This window comes from Protomyces lactucae-debilis (assembly GCF_002105105.1).
Source record: "Protomyces lactucae-debilis strain 12-1054 chromosome Unknown BCR37scaffold_13, whole genome shotgun sequence".
NCBI classification, from domain to species: Eukaryota; Fungi; Ascomycota; class Taphrinomycetes; order Taphrinales; family Protomycetaceae; genus Protomyces; species Protomyces lactucae-debilis.
In genome coordinates this window covers 92,371-111,808 of record NW_024468005.1, presented here as the reverse complement: position 1 = coordinate 111,808, position 19,438 = coordinate 92,371, and the positions used below count along the sequence as shown (strand labels likewise).

The window sequence follows — 19,438 nt, the reverse complement described above, 5'->3', positions numbered from 1 at the left end:
TGGCATACCTCGTACAGCAGAACCGACCTTGTATGTCTGTCTAGTGCACCTCTTCATACACAGACTGACATCCCTGTAGACTCATCCACGGATGTCTACAACAATCTACAACAAGTGATTAGCAAGCCAAACTGCAATAAGGCCCTTGCCAGTCTCGCAGAAGCTAGCGCAATCCAAGCAAAGTAAGGGGAACTCCAACAGGGCAGTCTTCTGACATAGCAGAACGTTTGGCAAGCAAGTCATCTACTGCGCTTTACAGACTCAAGTGGTAGACTCGAGCAGTGAGGTCGAGCTAGACAGCACAAACGACAAGCAAGCAACAGAAGAAGAGCTGGGACAGCTTCAGACTGAGCTGGCGACGCTGGTCGAGGACAACAAGCGTGCAGCCAAGGAAGTGGCAGAGAGTGAGGGAGTTTTGACAATAGCGCAGCTCCTGCAGAAGCAAGAAGAACTTGAGGAAGAGGTACGTTGTCACCTCTGTTTCAGCAAGACTGACAAATCCCCAGGAAAGCAAGCTGGATGACCAGATTGCACTTCTTGAGGCCAACAAGCCAAAGAAGGACGCTGCGCCTGCCAGAACATACACAGAAGCTGAACAGCAGCAGATTGACAAGACCCTACGTGCGCTTCTGCTTCGCTGGAAGGGTGCTCGCAAGCAGTTTGAAGACATCTTCAAGGACTTTGCAACCGCACTAGGCAAGAAGAAGTCAGACATGGCTGCACTACGCGAGGAGATGGGAGTCGATGAAGTCGATGCAGACATGCCACTACCCTCGTATATCTAGGACATCTACAAGCGCACTCACTTCTGCAGTACAAGCGATACTTCGTCAGTCACCCGCACTGCCTCGTCGTCCTGCTTCGTTTCACTATCGACAGACAATCGCTCCAGTCCCTTGACCAATGCGACAATGGAGCCAGATTCCTGCTCAATCAACGCTTGCTTGCCACCAGCATGCACAACCACTGTCGCGTCCGTCTTGACGCCCGCTGCAGCCATTGCCGATCGCGCAGTCTTGACGACCTCGCTGATGATTTCATAGGCAGCAGCTTGCTCAGTCAAGCTAGCCAAGGACGCTTCATAGACAGGATACTCTGCACGCACAATTGTACGTGTCTTGTCACCTTCGCGACGTGGCAAACGCTGCCACATCTCTTCAGTCAGGAACGGCATGAATGGATGAATCAAGCGGAGACCACCGTCGAGCACACTGTAAAGCGTCTCCTTGACACTCGCCACCTGCGCTTCAGTACCAGCAGCAAAGAGATACTTGGAGTTTTCAATAAAGACATCGCAAAAGTCATAGAGCCAGAATCCATGAATTGCCGTCGTTGCGTCCAAGAAATTCTTCTTGTCAAGGGCTGCATTGAGTTGTTGCGCAGCGAGATTGAAGCGATGCAGTGTCCATTGCTCGACCAGCGAGAGATATTTGCCCTCTGCGCCTTGCAGTCTTGCAGCAACGCCCGACACTTCCACAGCACGAGCCGGCTTGAAGTCAGGACCTAGTCGTACAAGTGCAAACTTGACAGCATTGTAAATCTTGTTGCAGAACTTGCGGTATCCCTCGATACGCAGAATATCAAGGTTGATGTCACGTCCACCAGTGGTGTAAGCGCACAATGCGAATCGCAGAGCGTCTGTACCGCACTGAGGAATACCATTTGGATAAGAAGCCTTTTGATTCGCCTTGGCCTTAGCGATTTCCTTGGGGTCTAGGTTGCCCATAGTCAATTGCTCGTTGAGACCTTGCAAAGAGATTCCCTGGATGACGTCGAGTGGATCAACAACATTACCAAGCGTTTTGGACATCTTGCGACCTTGTGCATCGCGAATAAGCGAGTGACAGTACACCTGCTTGAATGGAATCTGACCAGTCATCTTGATGCCCAGCATGACCATGCGAGCGATCCAGAAGAAGAGAATATCCCAGCCAGTCTCCATCAAGCTGGTTGGGTAGAAATTTTTCAAGTCCTCTGTGTCCTTGGGCCATCCAAGTGTCGACCAAGGCCACAGGCCAGACGAGAACCAAGTGTCGAGCACATCTTCGTCCTGCACAAGCTTGAATGTCTTGCCAGGGAACTTTTCCTGTGCCTGCTTCTCTGCTGCAGCCTGGGTCAGACCAGACACCCAATACTCACCTTCTGTCCTGCAGACGGCGTGGTCATTACCCTCAATTTCGACATAGTAGACAGGCGCCTGGTGACCCCACCACAGCTGTCGTGAGATGCACCAGTCCTGGACATTCGTCATCCATCGCACAAAGTCAGCTTCCTGGGCCTTGGGCATAATCTCAAGCTCGCCACTTTGCACCACCTTGACGGCAGCTTCTGCCATGGCAGATTGACGTACCCACCACTGTGGCTTCAGAATGGGCTCGATGACGTCGCCAGACTTGGAACACAATGGCACAGACATTGGGTTGTCCTCAACACTGACAAATAAGCCGAGCTCCTTGAGTTTCTCCACGACAGACACACGCGCATCGAACCGCTTGACTCCATTCCAGTCGCCGCAGTGCTCATTGAACGTACCATCGTCGTTGAGAATTGTGATGAATTCGAGATTGTGTCGCTTACCACATTCGTAATCGTTGGGGTCGTGTGCTGGTGTTACCTTGACAGCACCTGTACCAAAGGCCATATCAACCAAAACATCATCCAACACAATTGGAATTTTGCGGTTGAGCAGTGGGTGGATTGCAAATTTGCCATGCAAGTGCTTGTAACGGTCATCATCAGGATGAACGGCGATGCCTGTATCACCAAGCATTGTCTCGGGTCGTGTCGTCGCCACAATGATTTTCTCATCTGTGCCTTCGATGGGGTATGCAAATGAGGTGATGGCACCAAATTCGACAGGTTTTTCATAGCCAGGTACATTCAGTAGCGTTCGTCCCTCAAGCTCTTTGTTGTCGACCTCGAGATTTGACAATGTAGTGGAGAGCTTTGTGCACCAATTGACCAGTCTATTGGCACGGTAAATGATACCTTCCTGGTGAAGGGTTACGAATGTTTCGGCCACTGCAGCAGACAAATTGTCGTCCATTGTAAAAGCCTCACGAGTCCAGTCAAACGAGACACCCAAACGCTTCATTTGACCCTTAATACGCATGTGATACTTTTCCTTCCACGCCATGACCAGCTTGAGAAAGTCGGGCCGCGAAAAATCATGTCTCGTTTTCTTCTCCTCCTTCCACAGCTGCTTCTCTACAGCAGACTGCGTACTCAGACCAGCATGATCAAAGCCTGGCAAGAACAATACTGTCTTGCCGCGCATTCTGTGCCACCGCGAAAGCGAGTCTTGAATCGCGATAGTCAGCGCGTGACCAATGTGGAGTGCACCTGTGACATTGGGAGGTGGTGCTGCCATCGAAAAGACACCTGCCGGCTTTACCTTGCCATCTGGACCGAATTCAGGTTCAAAGAAGCCTTCCTTCTCCCACCATGAATACCAAGCAGATTCGACAGCTAGCGGATTATATGCCTTGAGCGCATCAGACTCCAGGTCTTGCAATCGTTTCTTCTCGCCCTCTGGCGTGGTTTCAGTATATGTGGTATCCACAGCAGCAGCCTTGACCTTCTTCTCCTTCTTTGGATTACTCGCAGCCTTGGAAGCAGCCTCTTCTTGCGCCTTCTTCTTGGCTAGGAATTTGGCATTCTTCTCGGCTTTCGCTTGTGCTTTGGCCAGCTCCTTTTCGGTCATGGCCCGCACCTCGCCTGTTGTTGCATCTTTGATGAAGCCTTCCGGAACAGTACTGTCAGTCGCAGCTGATGCCGACATGCTTGCAGGCGTCGTCAAATCGTAGGAAGGCGGTCGATGTGTCGATAAAATTTTGGTGTGGTTTCAACGACCAAGAGAGACAACACCTTGCATGAGTGTAGCAGCCGACTTTCACAAGGCGTTTCAGGGCTTTGAAGCAACAACCAAGGCTTCTCTCGAGACTATTGCTACTGCTGAACAGCTTGATGTGCTTTCAAATCAGATCAATGCTCAGCAACGGACGCTCAATGAAACGGTTCATGCTCTCCCAGCCTATGATGTTGGCAGGTATCAAGACAAGCTAGCTGAATTTTCTCAGCTTGTAGCCTTTAAGAAGACGGCGATCAAGCCGAAATCCAAATTTTCTTTCAAGAGCGCTCGAAAGGAGACTGTTGCTGTTGCTCAGGACACAGAAGCCTTCGCTGAACCTCTGAAGCAGGTTCCGGTGGCCGATGTGCCCGGTCTGGTCGCGCTGAATGGGCTTCGTAGCCAGGATATCACATGTGGAAGGTATCCGCAGCTTTTGGATGCATCCATCCTCGTCCTTTCAAATATCCGCGAATGCACAATCGATCTGACCCGACCACAAGGACCTTACAAGTCCGTCACCTGCCGCAATGTACATGCTTGCACGCTCTTCAACCTCGAAGCGAGCACGGCAATCTTCCTCGAGTCGTGCACTAGCATTCAGTTGACAGGTACGGCGCAGCAATGGCGCATTCACGAGTGCTCTAATTGCACCATCCGGTACATCTGCCGGACTGGCAGGCCTGTCATTGAGGGTTGCACCGACATGGGCTTCCTCAATATGTCGGATAATAGCGAGACTATGGTTGATGATTTTAGCGACCTATCAGGCACACGACGCAACTGGCGTGTCTTGTGAAAGACTGATTAATGAATTGGTCAACTACGCACGTTCAAAGCTCAGTTCCAATTCTGAGATGGTGGAATCGTGCTTCAAAGGACTTCCACGCCTGTTGGTTCAATGTTGCTGCCAAGCCTTGTCCTGCTGAAAGTCTCGCCACCTCTTCATCACAATCATGCTCGAGTCGAATTCCCCCTCTTTTTCGCCATGAGCATTGCCGTGTCCAGTCTCTCCCTGTACTTTCCTCGTTTCGCCCCACGAAAAGGAGTCGAAGTGTAAAAATGCATACAGAGGGAAGATGCCATTCCAGATTGGCAAGGCCGCTAAGTAAGCCAACATGAAGAGGAAGTAAGAAAATCGCTTCATTGTCAGAACCATGAGAACGCTTGGTAAGCCCAAGATGATGGCCAGTAGAATCAATGGAATGATGGGCACGGGTCTCGTGTAAATTGACGAGATCAGCAAGTATACCGTGAAGCCAATGGCTGCTGGCAAGACCAGAGTGCCGACGAGTTCAATGAAGACCACAAAGTTCATTGAGACGCACATGGTCCCACAGAGATCGCGCACAATCACGAGCTCAAACAAATTGTGCACCGTACTGTTGATCCATCGTCTTCGCTGCGACAACAGCACGGAGAAAGTGTCGGGCACTTGCGTTTTGCAGACTGCAGCTGGCAAAAAAATCATTTTACGTCTTGGAAAGGTTCGGAGAAGCAAGCTCGACAGGTAACGGTCTTCGCCAAGCAGCAGCAGATTCTTGTCATGAAGGGTTTCCACGGCTGTCTCCGAGTAGTGCTCAACAACATCTGGATTTGCTAAGATAGGCACCCATCGGTCTTGGCTGCCAGCAGGCGCTTTGACGCGATATATGCTGAAGCACCCAGGAAGGCACGTCACTCCTCCAAAAACAGACTCAAAGCTCTTCGACAAGTGGTGCGAGATGGCGTATTCGAAAACTTGGATGATGGTCACCCAAGAAGCCATTTTGTTGCTGATTTTTGTTTCACCACAAAGCCCTGTAATGAGCGGGTCTTGCTTCAGTGCATGCAGCATGTGTGTTAGCGCGTCTGGGAAGACCACAGTATCGGCATCGACCATGAGGACCGATTCAAACACATCTGGCATCTTGCCACAAACCTCGCGAATGGCGCAAAAGAGCTCATAGTCGAGCTCGCTCAAGCGCTCGTCAAACATGACCTTTTGGAGGAAACTCATGAGCAGTACCTGACTGTCACGCTTGCCGCGGTTGCCCGTGCGGCTAGGTTCATTGACGGCTTCATCTGCTGTGCCAACCTTGACAATGGTGAGCATGGGTACAACGTGATACTCATCGCCAGCTGGGTCGCTGCATTTATAATGGCCTGGATACACTTTCGCCCTATTGTGGCGCTTGGTCCCACTGGCAACAGCCACGTACGAGTGCGCTTCAGGTTCGTCCTCACTGCGCGTCATCAATTCTAACACTAGGTCTGCTGTTGTTTGATCTTCTCCGTCACCCTTGACGAGCCCATCGCAAATGACCAGGATCAATTTTTGCTTGTCCGGATGAGTCGTGCAGGCGATGGAGTCAAGTGTGGCTCTAAGTCCTGCTGCTGATTCTGAGTAAGCAGTAACAAGACAGATGGTATACGAGGCGCCTTGCTCGTCCTGTCGAGTATCAATTGGATGGCGATGCGGGCTAGTCCGTCTCAACAGATTTGTCGCAGATGCGGAAGATGCGTTGTCGAGCGTGTACATGCCACTTCTTTGATCGTCACCTGAGCTGATCTTTGTCTGATATTGAGTATTATCGCTCCAGGCCTCGATTGCTAAGTCACGCTCGTGCAGTGCTTCTCTAGACTTTGGGAGACGACCAAGCTTGGGTGCCATGACCCATTGAAAGTATAACGCGAGCAAGAACTTGATGCCCACGAGGCCGAGAATCATGCCAAGTGCAATGTACAGCATCACCTGACTTGCCAGACAGCCAACAGTTTTACCCTCGACGCTGCCAATTCGGGCGATATCTCTCAAACACATCGCAAGAGCAACGTCTGTTTTTGACGACAACTGGAGTGTCGTATCTGAGCCTCGCAGTTGGCTGTTTCTGGTGCCGTTGCGCCATTCATCAAATGCAGCAGGATACTCGACTTGGTTCCTGTCAAGTGCTGTTAGTAGATCTAGGTCGAGCACGTCGCCTCGAAAGACGAGCAAGTTGCGAGATCTATTGGCAATCTCATGCCAGTTGTAAAAAACTTCTCCAGCGACCTTTAGGCCAAAGTATGCATTTCGAGCATTATTTGTCGTATGGCAATTGAATCCAGGATATGGTATGGATTTTGAATCTGAGCCAAAGAAGCCGCTGACAGCACTCCCGTTGAGGTGCCTCAAAACGCATGGTGCGTACTGCGAGAGTTGACTGCCTCTATGTAGGATTCTGGAACCGGTGGCAGGTGTGATGAGGCCTGTACAATGGCGATTGACATTCTGAAAGAGCCAGCTAGCATCGAGACCTGCTGCTGAAACAGGTTGATACAAGACATTGGTGTCTGCTGGAATACCTTGTGCTGCTGGGTGCGCAGAGTTGAGGAGGTTGAAGGCGCGTCCGTGGATGACCAAGTAGCCACTTGACTCGTTCTCAATATCACTCGCCTTGATTCGCGGTAACGTATCTGCCGGACACACAACAGCAGAGAATCCGAATGTGATGAAGCCAACTGCAGCACACAACGCAGTTATGACACCCAAGAGACCCACTTTCTCTCGCCATGCTTGACGCTCATTTGGTGTGTGTTTGCCGAGTCGAGAAAGGAGTGCATCAGGAACGCAGAATGTCAATATGCTGCAGTAGACCGTCCATGGCGTCCAGCGCTGCGCTGGGCTGACCCCTTTCACATGTGTTGGTGTGCTGAGAAGCGCTTCTTTCGCCTTGCGTCTGCCGGGTCTTACGAGAGTATTGGACCGCTGCATTGGATGATGTGAAAATACGACTACCTCAGAGTAGTACAAGAACTAGGCAGCCCAGGGACGAGAGCCTCGAGGGGTCTGTGAGTGTCTGGCCTCTTGCTGTTTGCGTTGCACAGACTCAGTGCCAGCCCATCTCGAGACCGAAACGCGGCCTGAGACCACGACTGAGCTGGAGAGGTTGACCTGGTCTCTACCTGTCAAAGTATAAATTGTCTTATCAAGAAGAGGCATTCCTCGTTGTGTCGCGGCTATGCCTGCTCTCTCGGCAGAAGCTGAAAAGACTTTGCTTGACTATGAGGCGACAGCGACCAGGGCTTCGCTAGACACACAATTTGAATTTGCGCTCGTCCTCCTCTCGCACAAGTCATCTACGTTGCATCATGAGAAGGGACTCAAGCTAATTCGACGTCTTTCTGATGCAGCGTTTGCTCCTGCTCAGTATAAACTTGCATGCATCCTCGCTCAGCCAAGCTCTCCCTTGCACAAACAGAACTTGCCTGAATCGCATGCATTACTTGTTGATGCATCAAAGCGCGGCCAACATGCAGACGCATCTTTCCTGGCCGCACATAATCACCTCGCCGGTCAAGGATGTTCCCAAGACCCGGGAAAGGCAGTTCAGTTTCTGAAACGCGCAGCAATAGGTCAACACATTGGCGCCATGACAATGCTTGGGCTCGCTTGCGTCAAGCAGGAGCATGGACTGAAACACCAAGAAAAGGAAGGCGTCAAGTGGCTCAAACGTGCAGCAGAGGGGGCTACCTCACATTTCAATGATGCGCCCTACCAGCTTGGAATCTTGCATGAGACTGGCTTCCTCGACTTGCTTCTACGAGACCACACATTTGCCTTGCAATGCTACGTACAAGCTGCTGACCTTGGCCATCTACAAGCCGCATTCAGACTAGCAGAGTGCTATGAATTTGGTCTTCTTGGGTGTCCAATCGACCCTGGTCTTTCGATCCACTACTACACGATGGCAGCTTGTCCAGAATTCTTGGATCATCATGGTGCTGTCATTGTGAAGGATGGCTTACCACCAGCTTACCTGGCTCTCTGTGCATGGTTATTGGTTGGCTACCCTCCTCTGCTTGACAAGAATGAGCAGGAAGCATTTCTATGGGCGCTTAAAGCGTCGCAAGCTGGCAGTGGCACGGGTCATTATTGCGTGGGCGTGTGCTATCAAAAGGGGATTGGCGTCAAAAGGTCACTCGACAAGGCAATGACCTATTATCTCCTGGCCAAGCAGGCAGGTGATGAGCGAGCAATCAAGCGCTTGTCCATGTTGCCCGCGCGCCAGTCAAGTCCCTTGAAAGATGCTTTTGCGACTAGACGAGGAAGTTCCGATCACGATTCTGAGGGCGAGCATAAAGAAAAACCAAAGGAAGATTGTCTTATGATGTAGAGTGCAACCGTGCTTGTTCTCGAGATTTTCGCTTTGATGTTGATGCTACTGACTATGCTTGAGACGATTGAAGCTGAGCATGGCGTTGTCGCTCAAGCAATTGCTGTACTGTCAGCCCACCTTCCTCTGCAATCACATCGTCAAGATTGTCTGCATCTGCATCCTCGTCAACTCCATAGCTCCTTAGCGCCTCTCCTTCTATCAGGCCATCATCTTCGTCATCAGTGTCAGACAATCCGGCACGCTGGTCAAATGCGATAAGGTCGTCACCACTATCCGGATCGTCGATGTAGAAGTCCTGTCGAACAGACTGCTTGAGAGCCTTGACTGCAGCACTTTCTTGCGTCGTACTTGTAGGTACGGTTGGTGAAGCACGCTGACGAACGCCCGCTGCCCTTTGACGTCTCTCGAAGGCAGCCACATCTGTGACGGCGTCTTGACCGTATGTGAAGCCCGGCGTTTTCTGACTTGATCGAATGACTGCTCGTGTGGGGTCGACAGGAGGCCAAGGTCGATGAGGATCATGATCTTCATTGACTGGAAATGCATGACCAGTCTTGTAGAGCTCTTCCTTGTCTGGAGGTATGTCATACTCGAAATGCTCGGGCAGAACAAAGTATCCTTTTGAAGCTGCCGAATATGAAGGCCACCACCAGAAATACCATCGAGGGCCAAACATGCTGCGCAGATTACGACGGAAGGAATGCAAGTCATATGGAAATGCCGTCTCAGGAACCTTTCTTCGCTGTACCAACTCTTCGACACGTTTGTTGGACCATGATTCGATCGTCGTCATGTTTTCAAAGGAATTCCATGTTTGGTAGATCCATAGGCAGAAGACCATGACAGCTAGGAGACCACTGATAACAGCAATCACACCACAGACAACAAGGACTAGCATGTCACCTTCTTCGTCCACCCCAGAGTACGGTGGGCCACGCTGATCTTCCAGCTCAAGCAGCCACAGAAAGCATCGAACGCTCTGCCAGCAGAGATACGTCGCGATGATGACTACAGCAAGCAGGAATTTGATGAAAGCAGCATGATTGCTGTACCCAACACAGTTATCGAGCCAGGGACAGTGATGATCCATGCGAAGAATACAGGTTTGACATTGCTTGCAGTGATGGGAGCGAGGCGGTCTGAACGCGCGGCAAAGTTTACACCAACGGATAGCACTTGCACTACCCTGGCTTTCAGCGCGATTGCGGATATCTTCTGGGTTTGCAGAGCTCGGTAAAGTTGTTGGATAGCGTGGCGGCGCATACGATTGCTTGACCTGACCAGGATGTCTGGCGCTTATCAGATAGAAAGTCCAGAGAATGTAAGCGACTCCAACATTGAAGAATAGCAAATGACATAGACCTCTCCCTTCTGAGATATCAAGATAGTCCGAGAACAAGAATGGCGAAAGCAAGTAAATCTGAGATGTCGCCAAGAAGAGGATAAGCAACAACGTCAATGTGCGTAGGCTAGCGAATTTGCCATTTAGCTTCGTGAGAAGCGCCATCGTCAAGCTTTCAGATCAACAGCCTTGCAAATCATTCAGGATAGGTCTAGGCCTTGTCCAGCAGTCGCAGCCTGGTATCGGCTTCTAGATATCAACCGGTTACAGCTACAATTGCCGCGAGAGATTGCCCGGGTGAGTGAAGGTTGAACCATCGTCACGATCAGATGGTCAACAGTTCGGGAGGTCGGTGACAGCTGATTTGTGCCAATAGTTGATCTGAGTGCAGTTACCGTCACGATCAATGCATGCACAGAAAGTAGAAGAGTATGCTCAAGTTTTAGGTCATTATAATCCTTTCTCGATAATGCTGCCTTGTCTGTAGATAGTCGTTCGTCTGGTTTGGTAGTTGACCCACTTCAGACGCTTCTTACCTGCAAGTTGCGATGGCCGCAGCGATACGCTCTAACGTTCTCTTCCTGCCAATGATTTGCATAATCTGCTTAACGCCTGCACCACTCAGGCCATCAGCCAGCGCGTATCGTAGGGCTCCCAGAACTTGGCCGTTCTCAACTTGCCATCCAGTCTCCTTTAATAACGCATCAATCTTATTATCAAAGCCTGCTTCAGTCCATCCTGAGGCACTGATAGAGTCAAGCTTTTGCTCCGCCGCTCGAAGAACCTCTTTCAGCGGCACAATCTGCGTTCGAGCAAACTTTTTCCCGAACTTGATTGCTTCCATTGATGCGTAGTGTGGCTCTGTGAAGAAGTACTGTCCGAGCTTTGGCAAACCTAATGGATCAACCATGCGTTCCTTGAGCACATCGATCACTTGACCGACGTAGGCGTCAGAAAACGAGTCATCAGGATATGCCTCGTGGAGGATACTTTGTGCTTGATCGATCAGCAATTGTCGACGATCACTGTCTTCTGACGCGCGAATGTAGTGCTGCTTTTGCAAGTAGTGAAGCTTATCGGCAGTCACGACCGCAGCGCCCTTTGTGATACTACTCAGCTCAAACCTGTCAACCATCTCGTCCAAGGTTAGCACATCACTCTTCTCTCCATCCTGATGTGCGTTCCAGCCCATAAGAGCAAGATAATTCAGTAGGGATTCTGGCAGATAGCCACGTTTGCGGTAGTCCTTTACTGACACGTCGCCATGTCGCTTCGATAGTTTTGCACCAGAGGCACTTGCGAGGAGTGGCACATGGGCAAATTCTGGTGCTTGCCATCCAAACGCCTCGTACAGACTCAAGTGTTTCGGGGTTGATGGTAGCCATTCTTCGCCTCGAATGACGTGCGTGATCTGCATGAGATGGTCATCAACAACGTTGGCAAAGTGGTAGGTCGGGTAGCCGTCAGACTTGATGAGAACTGGGTCATCAAAATTGATGTTGGACACGAGATCCTTCTTGGAAGATCTGTGAAATTGAACAGTGCCGTGAACAATGTCCGTGACAGCAGGATATGCATCTGGCGAATGGAGTCTTATGACATGCTGCTCGCCATCGGCTGCACGCTGCGCCGATTCAGCAGCTGAAACATGCGCACACTTTCTATCATAAGTCCCGGAAAAGCCCGTCTTGCTGCCACGCGCACGGAGCGCCGAGAGACGTTCTGCAGGGCAGAAACAGCGATAAACAGACTGGTTGTCAAGCAAAGTCTGGATGTGCTGCTTGTAAATATCTAGACGATCTGATTGTCGATAAGGAGCATGTCTCCCTTCATGCATGGGACTTTCATCTGGATGCAAGCCCGCCCATGCTAGGTTCTCAAAGAGAGATGCTTCTGCGCCAGGATATAGTCGTTTCTGGAAGCTTGTTAGCTTTTGAGCAATTGATCCTCCATTTCACCTGATCTGTATCTTCGACGCGCACGAGAAACTGGCCACCTGTCTTCCGTGCCCAAAGGTAGTTGTATAAGGCCGTGCGAAGTGAGCCAAGATGTAAGTTACCGGTCGGTGAGGGTGCGAAACGTGTTCGCGCTGGAATTGGTTGGCTCGAAGCACATCGTATACAATATCCAGAATGATTCAATCGCCGAACAAGACTCTTGGCAGTCGAGCCTGTCCACATGCAAATTGTACAGATGGTCAAATTGGATCTCGTCGCGGTCGCGTTGAAAAATGCTTTGGTGATGTCACAAACAGAGAGAACGCGACCACGGGCCTGTGTGCTGCAAGTAGCTATGTGGTATCTGGAAATGCTGGTAAATGGATAGGCTGTGGCGTATGTAGCCGGGTACATTCATACAAGGCCTTCAGGTCCTTCAAACACGGCTTCGGATCTTCCTTGCCAGCAATGCAGTCATCAAACGCTTTTACCTGTACTTTGCATGCTTCTTTCACCTTCTTGATACTCGTAACGCTGAGAAAGTTAGCCGTCAGAATAGGCATCAGAGTGTTGCTCACTTTTCCTCCGCACAATCCGTCAGTCGCCGTCTGTCTTCAATGCAAGAAACGCTCCATGTGCCAGGATTTTGGCTCACGCAGCCTTGATACCGTCTCAAAATGTCTCCGCAGTACTTTTGTCAACAGGGCCGAAGCAGATATCAGTTGAATGTACCTTATTTACCTCGTCCAATGTCGTTTCCATGCTGCAAGCTACTCGTGCAAGGCTCGTCTTTGTGAAGAAGCTCAAGCTCGATGGCAGCGACAACTCAGCGGAGCCGGTCTGCACCAGATGGGTAGACACATGTATGTGTAATACAGGGATGGTCAATATCGAGACTTATGTGTGGAGTCAACAGTCACACTCACAAGGACGTGTAAAAAACGGACGACCATAGTACATTACAGATCATCATGACATCCCTCAATATTGCGATCCTATCTGTGAATGGTTGTTTGTTTCGTTCGGCACATAGTACACAGGTAACTGCAGACTGCCATCTGGAAGGATGATATTATGCGCTGTAGCAGCATCAAGCTGCCCAGGACTCGCCATATCACCAGCCATGGTCGTCTCGATACCCATCGACGCGGAGGGGAAATTACTGTTCCATGCATTGATCAGACCAGCTGGATTCCAGTGCATTGGTGACATGTGTGGATATTGCGGATATGGCATCGAAGGTTGTTGCATCAACGACGGCGATCCATCAGGATGTATCGATGCTGGTGAGCTTGCAAGTGTGCTTGCGTCAAGCTGGGATCCATACTGCACCGACAACATACCTGGATCCTGCCCGGCATAGGTATCTTGAGCAGCATAATACTGCAACTGGCTTGCATCACCATATGTGACCAATGAATCTTGGTTGAGTGAGCTTGCGGACAGAGATGGGTAGTGGAGGATATCTTGAGGCACCGTCTTTGCAGGACGATGCACCTGACTCGGCGACTTGACCTTTGCGTTGGCATGCAAAGCTTGTTGGCTCTGTTGCTGCTGAATCTTGCGATATTGTTCCTGTAATGAGGCAAGCTCTGGTGGTAGTGTTTGCGGATCAAATCGGGCGCTTTGCTGTTGCGAGGCAGACGCAAAGATGCCGCGAAGGACCTCAATCTGTTTGCGCATCATGGGCGTAGACAAGATGACAGCCAGCCGATCAAGAATCGAGAGCGAGCGAGAGAAGAAGTCACTCGCACCTTCACTGAATTCTTGCTCAGGACAAGTCAGACTGACTGCATGAATCATGGTCGCAACAACACACACATACATGGCAAAGTAATTGCCACGAAGCATGAGTTGTACACTGCGAGAACCGTATTGGCGGAACAAGGCTTCGTACGTTGCGGTGATGGCCCTTGCTGCTTCATTGCATTTGCGCAGATGCGTGCGCCATTCGCCTGAAGCGCCATAGGCACCTACAGACACGAGCCAAGGTCGATGTAGTAAGCATGTGATGAGACAGTACGTCAGGTGAAGCTGCCCGACGAAATGACTAGACAGGCGCTCATCTTTGAATGGACAATACCTGAGACGATCTGGTAAGTTCTTGTGCCATTGCTCAAGAACGTCGCTGATGGCAGGGTAACTCGCATCCGCCGCAAAGGGGAACTTGATTCCGACTGTTCTAAAGACGACGGTGCCGCGACGGAGAATCTTGAGCAGGCCAACCATGAAGACAAAATTATTGTGTAGGTTGACTTCCTCCTCGGTAAAGTCGTGCTCCATAAGTTGCAGAGAAGGGAGAAGTGTCAAATCCACGAGACTCATGTCCAATTGCATCTCTCTGCCCTGCGAACTCGCCATCATCTGGTCATAGATGAAGCAAACTTGCCAGACACGTCGTCCAGCGACAGCATCTGGGTCTGTGACCATTGGCCTGTTGACATGATGCAAGCCCAGATCTTTGCACATGCGTAAGGTACATGAGAGGTTGAACCATGCGCGATACCAGTATCCTTTCGTCTCTGGTCGGGACTCAAGATTCTTCAGGTTGAGCACATCTGCTTGGACGGTAGACAACCTCGGAGAATCCCGAAAGTCGTCCTTGTAGCGCTGTATCAAATCCCACCAAATGTCACCGCGCGTCGTGGGTTCGTCAGGTAGAGATCGCACACGAGGATCTTCTGAGAATCGTGCTGCGAGGGCAAAGATGGAGAGCAGCAGATAAGGCGAGATGACTGTGCGGTCGCTGACGTAGTCTTGAAAGAAGAGCTGCCTGTTGACCACCGGCAGGTATGGGTGCAAATCATCAAAGAAGATATTGAGCAGATCAAATGCCAAGTCGGTTGGCGGCAGTAAGCTTGCAATCTCGTCGTGTGTAACGGGCCATTCTGATATCACTGGAAACATGTCTGATGCCATTCGCTTGGTGTAGAAATCGTCGTTCATGGAAGTAGCTGCGTCGTCGTTGATGTAGCCAGCGATCCCGCCTTGATGAATGTGGAGCCCGCCAAAAATATCAGTCAGTGTATTCACGCCGGGCATACTGTCCGTCAGGGGAGTCTTGCTTGCCATTGCTAGCGTCCCCTGACTGGTCTTGTGGCTGGCTCTGCGATTGCCTTGAGCTGGCCTTCGCGCAGCTGCCGTTCGTGCAGGCACAATGTATGAGCTTGGTGGTGAGACAGAGTGCTGGGTATCTGCGGTCGAGTTGGTCGGCGTGGAAACCGACAAGCGCCGCTCCTGAGCTCGCTTATTGCTTCCGTCAAATTCACCATCGTCGCCCGATGTCCTGCGTGTATTGGAGGTGTACGGCGACACTTCCGTCACGCCTTCTTGTGCTTGCACAACACATTCTGTTCCGAGTCGTTGACAGCTCGTGCAAATCTCACCGCCCCAAACGCATTTGATTTTGCGTCGTCGGCAGGATATACAAGCTCGCGTGATTTTGGATCGTTTGCTATCCCGACTGCTCTCGTCAATAAAGACAAATTCTAATGGTCAGTTGCTGTGTGCGCCAAGACCTGGTTGCTTACGTATAGGGGCCTGTGCGGCGTGGTCGGCGCGGCGCATATCGGGCGACTGCCGGGCTGGTTGCTGAGAAGATCTCTCGACGTTATTAGCCATGCTGTTGCTTCCAGGCCTGAAGCAAGGAGCCTGCCAAGCGCTGCCTCTGGAAGAAGATAAACTTTGAGCCAGCGACTATCGATGCGTTTGTCGTTGGCAAGAGCAATCTAAAGCCAAGCAGCCTGCTTTGGTCTCTAGAGCAGTCCACTCCGAGACTTTGACACTATGCTGGCTCGGCCTTGGCTGCAGCTGTTGCTTGTAGTCAATAGTCCTGATGTCGCCCTTCGTCGGGTGTGGAGTTGCTGCTGCTCTTGCTTTTTGACTTTCCCGGTTCCAGGCCACAGAAAGCTTGCAAGTGAAATAGGCAATAGCAGTAGGCAGTGTCAGGGTCACAGCATATGGAACAGAGTAATAGAAGCATTCTCGTGCTACCTGAGATTCATGGCTTGCAAACAATATTCCCACACGTCACATTCAGGAGATGCTACACCATGCCCTGGCACACATGATCCACATGGCCACCACGCTAGAGCAATGCTGCATCGAGCACCTCATTCTTCAGCAAGAGCTCAGCCATCTCCTCGTCGATATACTTCCGTACGCTTACCTGGGCATTGAGTCCCTTGCGTTTCCGTGTTTTGATCATGAAATCCCGCGCCATGTCTTGTGGAGCTGCCGCCTGCAGTGGTCTCAATTTGACAGTTTGATCGAGTGGGTCACCTGGCACGACCTGCCAGTGATCAAAGATTTGCTGACAAAAGGCTTGACCCAGTGTATGACTCCGCAAGTCAGTCTCAAATCCAAACGAGTCAATCACTGGGAGAAGAGCACTGAGGGTATAGAGCGGCGTTCCAGCCAAGGGCCCCTCGCGCGTAACATGCCCACGTCTGTTTGCGAGGACATTGTAGATGGCAGGAATACAGTCAGCAGGCGCTGTTATCATCGCCTGATTGACGGGCTCCATGAGTCGTGGATTCGCAGTCAGCATAGATGCATAGCACACTCGCCGTGCGGTCGGAATCATTTGACCACCGCCACGGTATAGTGCTTCACTAGCGAGTGATACATCCAGAATCTTGAAGCGTGCATCGCGTATGCTTTCGTCACACAAAGGTCCTTCGCGTGTCGCCCACTGGAAACCCTGCTTCAGATGCTCTTTCACGCTGAACAGCAGCTTTTTGTCCACCTCAGTCGGCAGTGTATCATTTTGCAGTATGTTCGGACCATTCTCTTCGGGGCCGAACGCCCAGACTGATCGAGATGCCAACACGTCCCAGTGATAGCGCTCCTCAAAGTGCTTACCGAGTTTCGACGCTGGCCAACGAATATCCACTTGGCCACGCTCAATGTCTTGCGCAATACTGTCGTCGAGGGGCTCGGCAATCATCGTTATCCGGTTCTTTCTGTTGGGCGTGTCAGCATAGCACTTGATGGCAGACGTATCAATGACAGTCTCGCAGAAGCGAACCACGGGATCAGACACTTTAATATCGATCTCCGAGTACAACTTCCGTAGGTCGTGCATGATACTGTCCATGTATAGCTCTCCTGTTCCCAAGATGACATGCTCCCCGGATTCTTCCACCTTTGTCACTGCAAGTGGGTAGGATTTATTGATTTTTCGCAGACCATCAAGCATGCGCGGCAGCTCAGCGGGATTGATGGGCTCAACGGCAAGCTTCATCGTCGACTCCGTCATGTGCTGAATCGGCCTAAAGATGTGACACTCTTCGTCATGGTCCTTGGAGACGATAGTCGCCGTTTTGGAGATGCTCTTGTCGATACCGTCAATCAGTACAAGACAACCAGGACCCATTTCCTCGACGCCAAAGCGATAGCGTGCACCGGGTACAACGATTGATGAGATCTTGGCAAAGGCCATGTCTTCTTCGTCATCAGGAGCATAGGCTTCTCCCAATACGCGGACAGTTTGACCCCGTGTGGCTGTACCAGAGTATATTCTACCAAGCGCACTAAATGACTCGGCAGAAGCGGCGCTGATGAGCTTTGTGATGTGAATAACGAGCGGTCCTTGTGCATCGCCTGATTTCATACATTTGGCAAGGACCGTATCTTGCGGCCCGGTATAGTGATTTTCCACTTTTCTCGCAGCATTATCGGCAGGCGATGCAACATGTTCAAAAAGCATATCAACGAGACCTGTCGCAGGCCCGAAGAATTCCCGACAAATCAATTTGAGCAGCGGTCTTGCGTTCATTTTGTAAGCAGCCGGCCGTAAAACAATATGCAAGTCAGCCAATGTATGCCGCAGTACTGAAGCATCTTCTGATAGAGCGCTTGAGTAGAGTTTGTAGATGGGCTCAAGCACAAAGTGAACAAAAGACCTTGACGCGCCAGGCGCCGCCTTTTTCGTGAATTTATGTGATGCCGGATCAAAGTAGATATCTCCCCATAGCCTTTGAGTGAATTGATCAAGCATGATGCCTTCGAATGTGTCTGCGTAAAATTTGGCAAACGAGCGGAGAGAGAAGCACCAGTTCATGCTGGCTGATGCAAAGCAGACGTTACCTCGCTCTGGACTCAAACGCAGCCGGTCGCTTGAGTCAAAGGAAGCAATGCCACAATTGACTTCTTCAATAACGTGCTTGAGCTTGTAGTATGCATCTGCTGGCGGAAGTTTGAGCTCCAAAATCAAGCGGTCGACTTTGTTGATAACGAGCGTTAGGCTCACACCTTCTGAAACGGCGTACTGTAGCACTCGATTCATATCTGGCATGAAGCCTTCTGCCGCGTCCACCACGAGAACGATGCCATCAGCTAGGCGTATGCTGGCCGCCACTTCATCAATAAAGTTGACGTGACCAGGCGTGTCGATGAAATTGCAAACAAGGCTCTTGCCTTTTGTATTTGGTAGCATGAGTGTGATGGGCGTTGCCTTGATGCTCATACCACGATCGCGTTCTAGGGCATGCATGTCTGTAAAGCGAAGCTGTTGGTCCTTTTTAGGCTCCTCTACTTCTGGATGGGTCTGATAGACGAGCATATCCATGAGTGCCGTCTTTCCATGATGTAGATGACCAACGACTGCGACATTACGCACAAAGTCTGGGAAGGCCATAGATTGCAGCATGAGCGACCGATCAAAGACAACTTCAGGCAAATCGTCTTGCTCCACAGTGAATCGCTTTTGACGGACCGGCTTGACAATTGGCTCAGTCAGCGGCTGTGCATCTTCTTCCTGGACCATGACCTCGACATCTTCGCCATATATTTGAGCTGCAGAAGGATAGTACTGCTTGTCTTCGTGCAATATAATTTGATTTTGCGGCTCTGCCTCCTCTTCCACCTCTCCATCTACTTGCATCGACTCCATCTGTGCTCCATTTGTTATTCGAGCGGCAGGTGCTGCCTGCAAGTTTGCCGAACCATCCTCGTCTGAATCGTCGGCGCCAATGTAGTTGCCGAATCTAGAATTAGCCGACTGTCATGAGATCAGAATAGCATACTCATCATAGAGGTCGTCGTCCATGTACACAAGAACACGTCAGGCTCGTACCCACTACAAGCGTTGCCAACAATTGTGAGGGAGCGCGTACTCGCCGAATTTGAATGTCGCATTTTGCAGCTTCGGAGTTCAGATGCCACAGCAGCA

The 19,438-nt window shown here is 50.8% G+C and overlaps 10 protein-coding genes across 10 annotated transcripts; 2 read left to right on the top strand and 8 right to left on the bottom strand.

Annotated features, from left to right (window-relative positions):
• Positions 1 to 99: 99 nt before the first annotated feature.
• BCR37DRAFT_381021 (uncharacterized protein) lies at positions 100 to 662 on the bottom strand. The gene is made up of 3 exons (XM_040869597.1): positions 507 to 662; positions 223 to 463; positions 100 to 182 (listed from the first exon to the last, which is right to left on the bottom strand). Exons 1-2 carry the CDS (start codon positions 580 to 582, stop codon positions 240 to 242), a joined length of 300 nt encoding a protein of 99 aa, XP_040724243.1. The 5' UTR covers positions 583 to 662; the 3' UTR covers positions 100 to 182; positions 223 to 239.
• Positions 663 to 742: 80 nt separating this feature from the next.
• On the bottom strand, positions 743 to 3,812 carry BCR37DRAFT_381020 (cytoplasmic valine-tRNA ligase Vrs1/Vas1). Its single transcript, XM_040869596.1, has one exon. The coding sequence runs from the start codon at positions 3,779 to 3,781 to the stop codon at positions 803 to 805; it is 2,979 nt and encodes a 992-aa protein (XP_040724242.1). The 5' UTR covers positions 3,782 to 3,812; the 3' UTR covers positions 743 to 802.
• A 60-nt stretch (positions 3,813 to 3,872) lies between these two features.
• On the top strand, positions 3,873 to 4,646 carry BCR37DRAFT_393717 (tubulin binding cofactor C-domain-containing protein; the record flags this gene model as incomplete). Its single annotated transcript, XM_040871347.1, has 1 exon — positions 3,873 to 4,646. One exon carries the CDS (start codon positions 3,873 to 3,875, stop codon positions 4,644 to 4,646), a length of 774 nt encoding a protein of 257 aa, XP_040724241.1.
• Positions 4,647 to 4,745: 99 nt separating this feature from the next.
• On the bottom strand, positions 4,746 to 7,580 carry BCR37DRAFT_349067 (chitin synthase-domain-containing protein; the record flags this gene model as incomplete). The annotated part of the gene is made up of 1 exon (XM_040867895.1): positions 4,746 to 7,580. One exon carries the CDS (start codon positions 7,578 to 7,580, stop codon positions 4,746 to 4,748), a length of 2,835 nt encoding a protein of 944 aa, XP_040724240.1.
• A 123-nt stretch (positions 7,581 to 7,703) lies between these two features.
• BCR37DRAFT_65359 (uncharacterized protein) lies at positions 7,704 to 9,008 on the top strand. Its single transcript, XM_040872420.1, has one exon. It carries the CDS (start codon positions 7,828 to 7,830, stop codon positions 8,980 to 8,982), a length of 1,155 nt encoding a protein of 384 aa, XP_040724239.1. The 5' UTR covers positions 7,704 to 7,827; the 3' UTR covers positions 8,983 to 9,008.
• Positions 9,009 to 10,676, bottom strand: BCR37DRAFT_65393 (DHHC palmitoyltransferase-domain-containing protein). The gene has a single exon (XM_040872422.1). It carries the CDS (start codon positions 10,490 to 10,492, stop codon positions 9,035 to 9,037), a length of 1,458 nt encoding a protein of 485 aa, XP_040724238.1. The 5' UTR covers positions 10,493 to 10,676; the 3' UTR covers positions 9,009 to 9,034.
• A 183-nt stretch (positions 10,677 to 10,859) lies between these two features.
• Positions 10,860 to 12,507, bottom strand: BCR37DRAFT_348947 (glutamyl-tRNA synthetase; the record flags this gene model as incomplete). The annotated part of the gene is made up of 2 exons (XM_040867884.1): positions 10,860 to 12,242; positions 12,286 to 12,507. 2 exons carry the CDS (start codon positions 12,505 to 12,507, stop codon positions 10,860 to 10,862), a joined length of 1,605 nt encoding a protein of 534 aa, XP_040724237.1.
• A 110-nt stretch (positions 12,508 to 12,617) lies between these two features.
• Positions 12,618 to 12,958, bottom strand: BCR37DRAFT_348974 (uncharacterized protein; the record flags this gene model as incomplete). Its single annotated transcript, XM_040867887.1, has 2 exons — positions 12,618 to 12,798; positions 12,843 to 12,958. Coding segments are annotated over 2 exons (297 nt in total), but the record flags the coding sequence as incomplete, so codon positions are not given.
• A 294-nt stretch (positions 12,959 to 13,252) lies between these two features.
• On the bottom strand, positions 13,253 to 16,118 carry BCR37DRAFT_65861 (fungal-specific transcription factor domain-containing protein). The gene is made up of 3 exons (XM_040872423.1): positions 15,795 to 16,118; positions 13,936 to 15,752; positions 13,253 to 13,865 (listed from the first exon to the last, which is right to left on the bottom strand). Exons 1-3 carry the CDS (start codon positions 15,883 to 15,885, stop codon positions 13,515 to 13,517), a joined length of 2,259 nt encoding a protein of 752 aa, XP_040724235.1. The 5' UTR covers positions 15,886 to 16,118; the 3' UTR covers positions 13,253 to 13,514.
• A 233-nt stretch (positions 16,119 to 16,351) lies between these two features.
• On the bottom strand, positions 16,352 to 19,315 carry BCR37DRAFT_403045 (P-loop containing nucleoside triphosphate hydrolase protein; the record flags this gene model as incomplete). The annotated part of the gene is made up of 2 exons (XM_040871963.1): positions 16,352 to 19,253; positions 19,293 to 19,315. 2 exons carry the CDS (start codon positions 19,313 to 19,315, stop codon positions 16,352 to 16,354), a joined length of 2,925 nt encoding a protein of 974 aa, XP_040724234.1.
• Positions 19,316 to 19,438: the final 123 nt, after the last annotated feature.

What these genes read in the sequence shown, in the direction of transcription:
- BCR37DRAFT_65359 (XM_040872420.1), top strand. Translation starts at nt 7,828, where the DNA reads ATGCCTGCTCTCTCGGCAGAAGCTGAAAAGACTTTGCTTGACTATGAG.
- BCR37DRAFT_65861 (XM_040872423.1), bottom strand. Translation starts at nt 15,885, where the DNA reads ATGGCTAATAACGTCGAGAGATCTTCTCAGCAACCAGCCCGGCAGTCG. An exon ending in CGCCGCACAGGCCCCTATAC is followed by an intron (nt 15,753 to 15,794) that starts GTAAGCAACCAG and finishes ACTGACCATTAG; the next exon opens with AATTTGTCTTTATTGACGAG. An exon ending in CGCCCATGATGCGCAAACAG is followed by an intron (nt 13,866 to 13,935) that starts ATTGAGGTCCTT and finishes ATCCGCAAACAC; the next exon opens with TACCACCAGAGCTTGCCTCA.
- BCR37DRAFT_381020 (XM_040869596.1), bottom strand. Translation starts at nt 3,781, where the DNA reads ATGTCGGCATCAGCTGCGACTGACAGTACTGTTCCGGAAGGCTTCATC.
- BCR37DRAFT_381021 (XM_040869597.1), bottom strand. Translation starts at nt 582, where the DNA reads ATGTTCTGGCAGGCGCAGCGTCCTTCTTTGGCTTGTTGGCCTCAAGAA. An exon ending in TGGTCATCCAGCTTGCTTTC is followed by an intron (nt 464 to 506) that starts CTGGGGATTTGT and finishes GTGACAACGTAC; the next exon opens with CTCTTCCTCAAGTTCTTCTT.
- BCR37DRAFT_65393 (XM_040872422.1), bottom strand. Translation starts at nt 10,492, where the DNA reads ATGGCGCTTCTCACGAAGCTAAATGGCAAATTCGCTAGCCTACGCACA.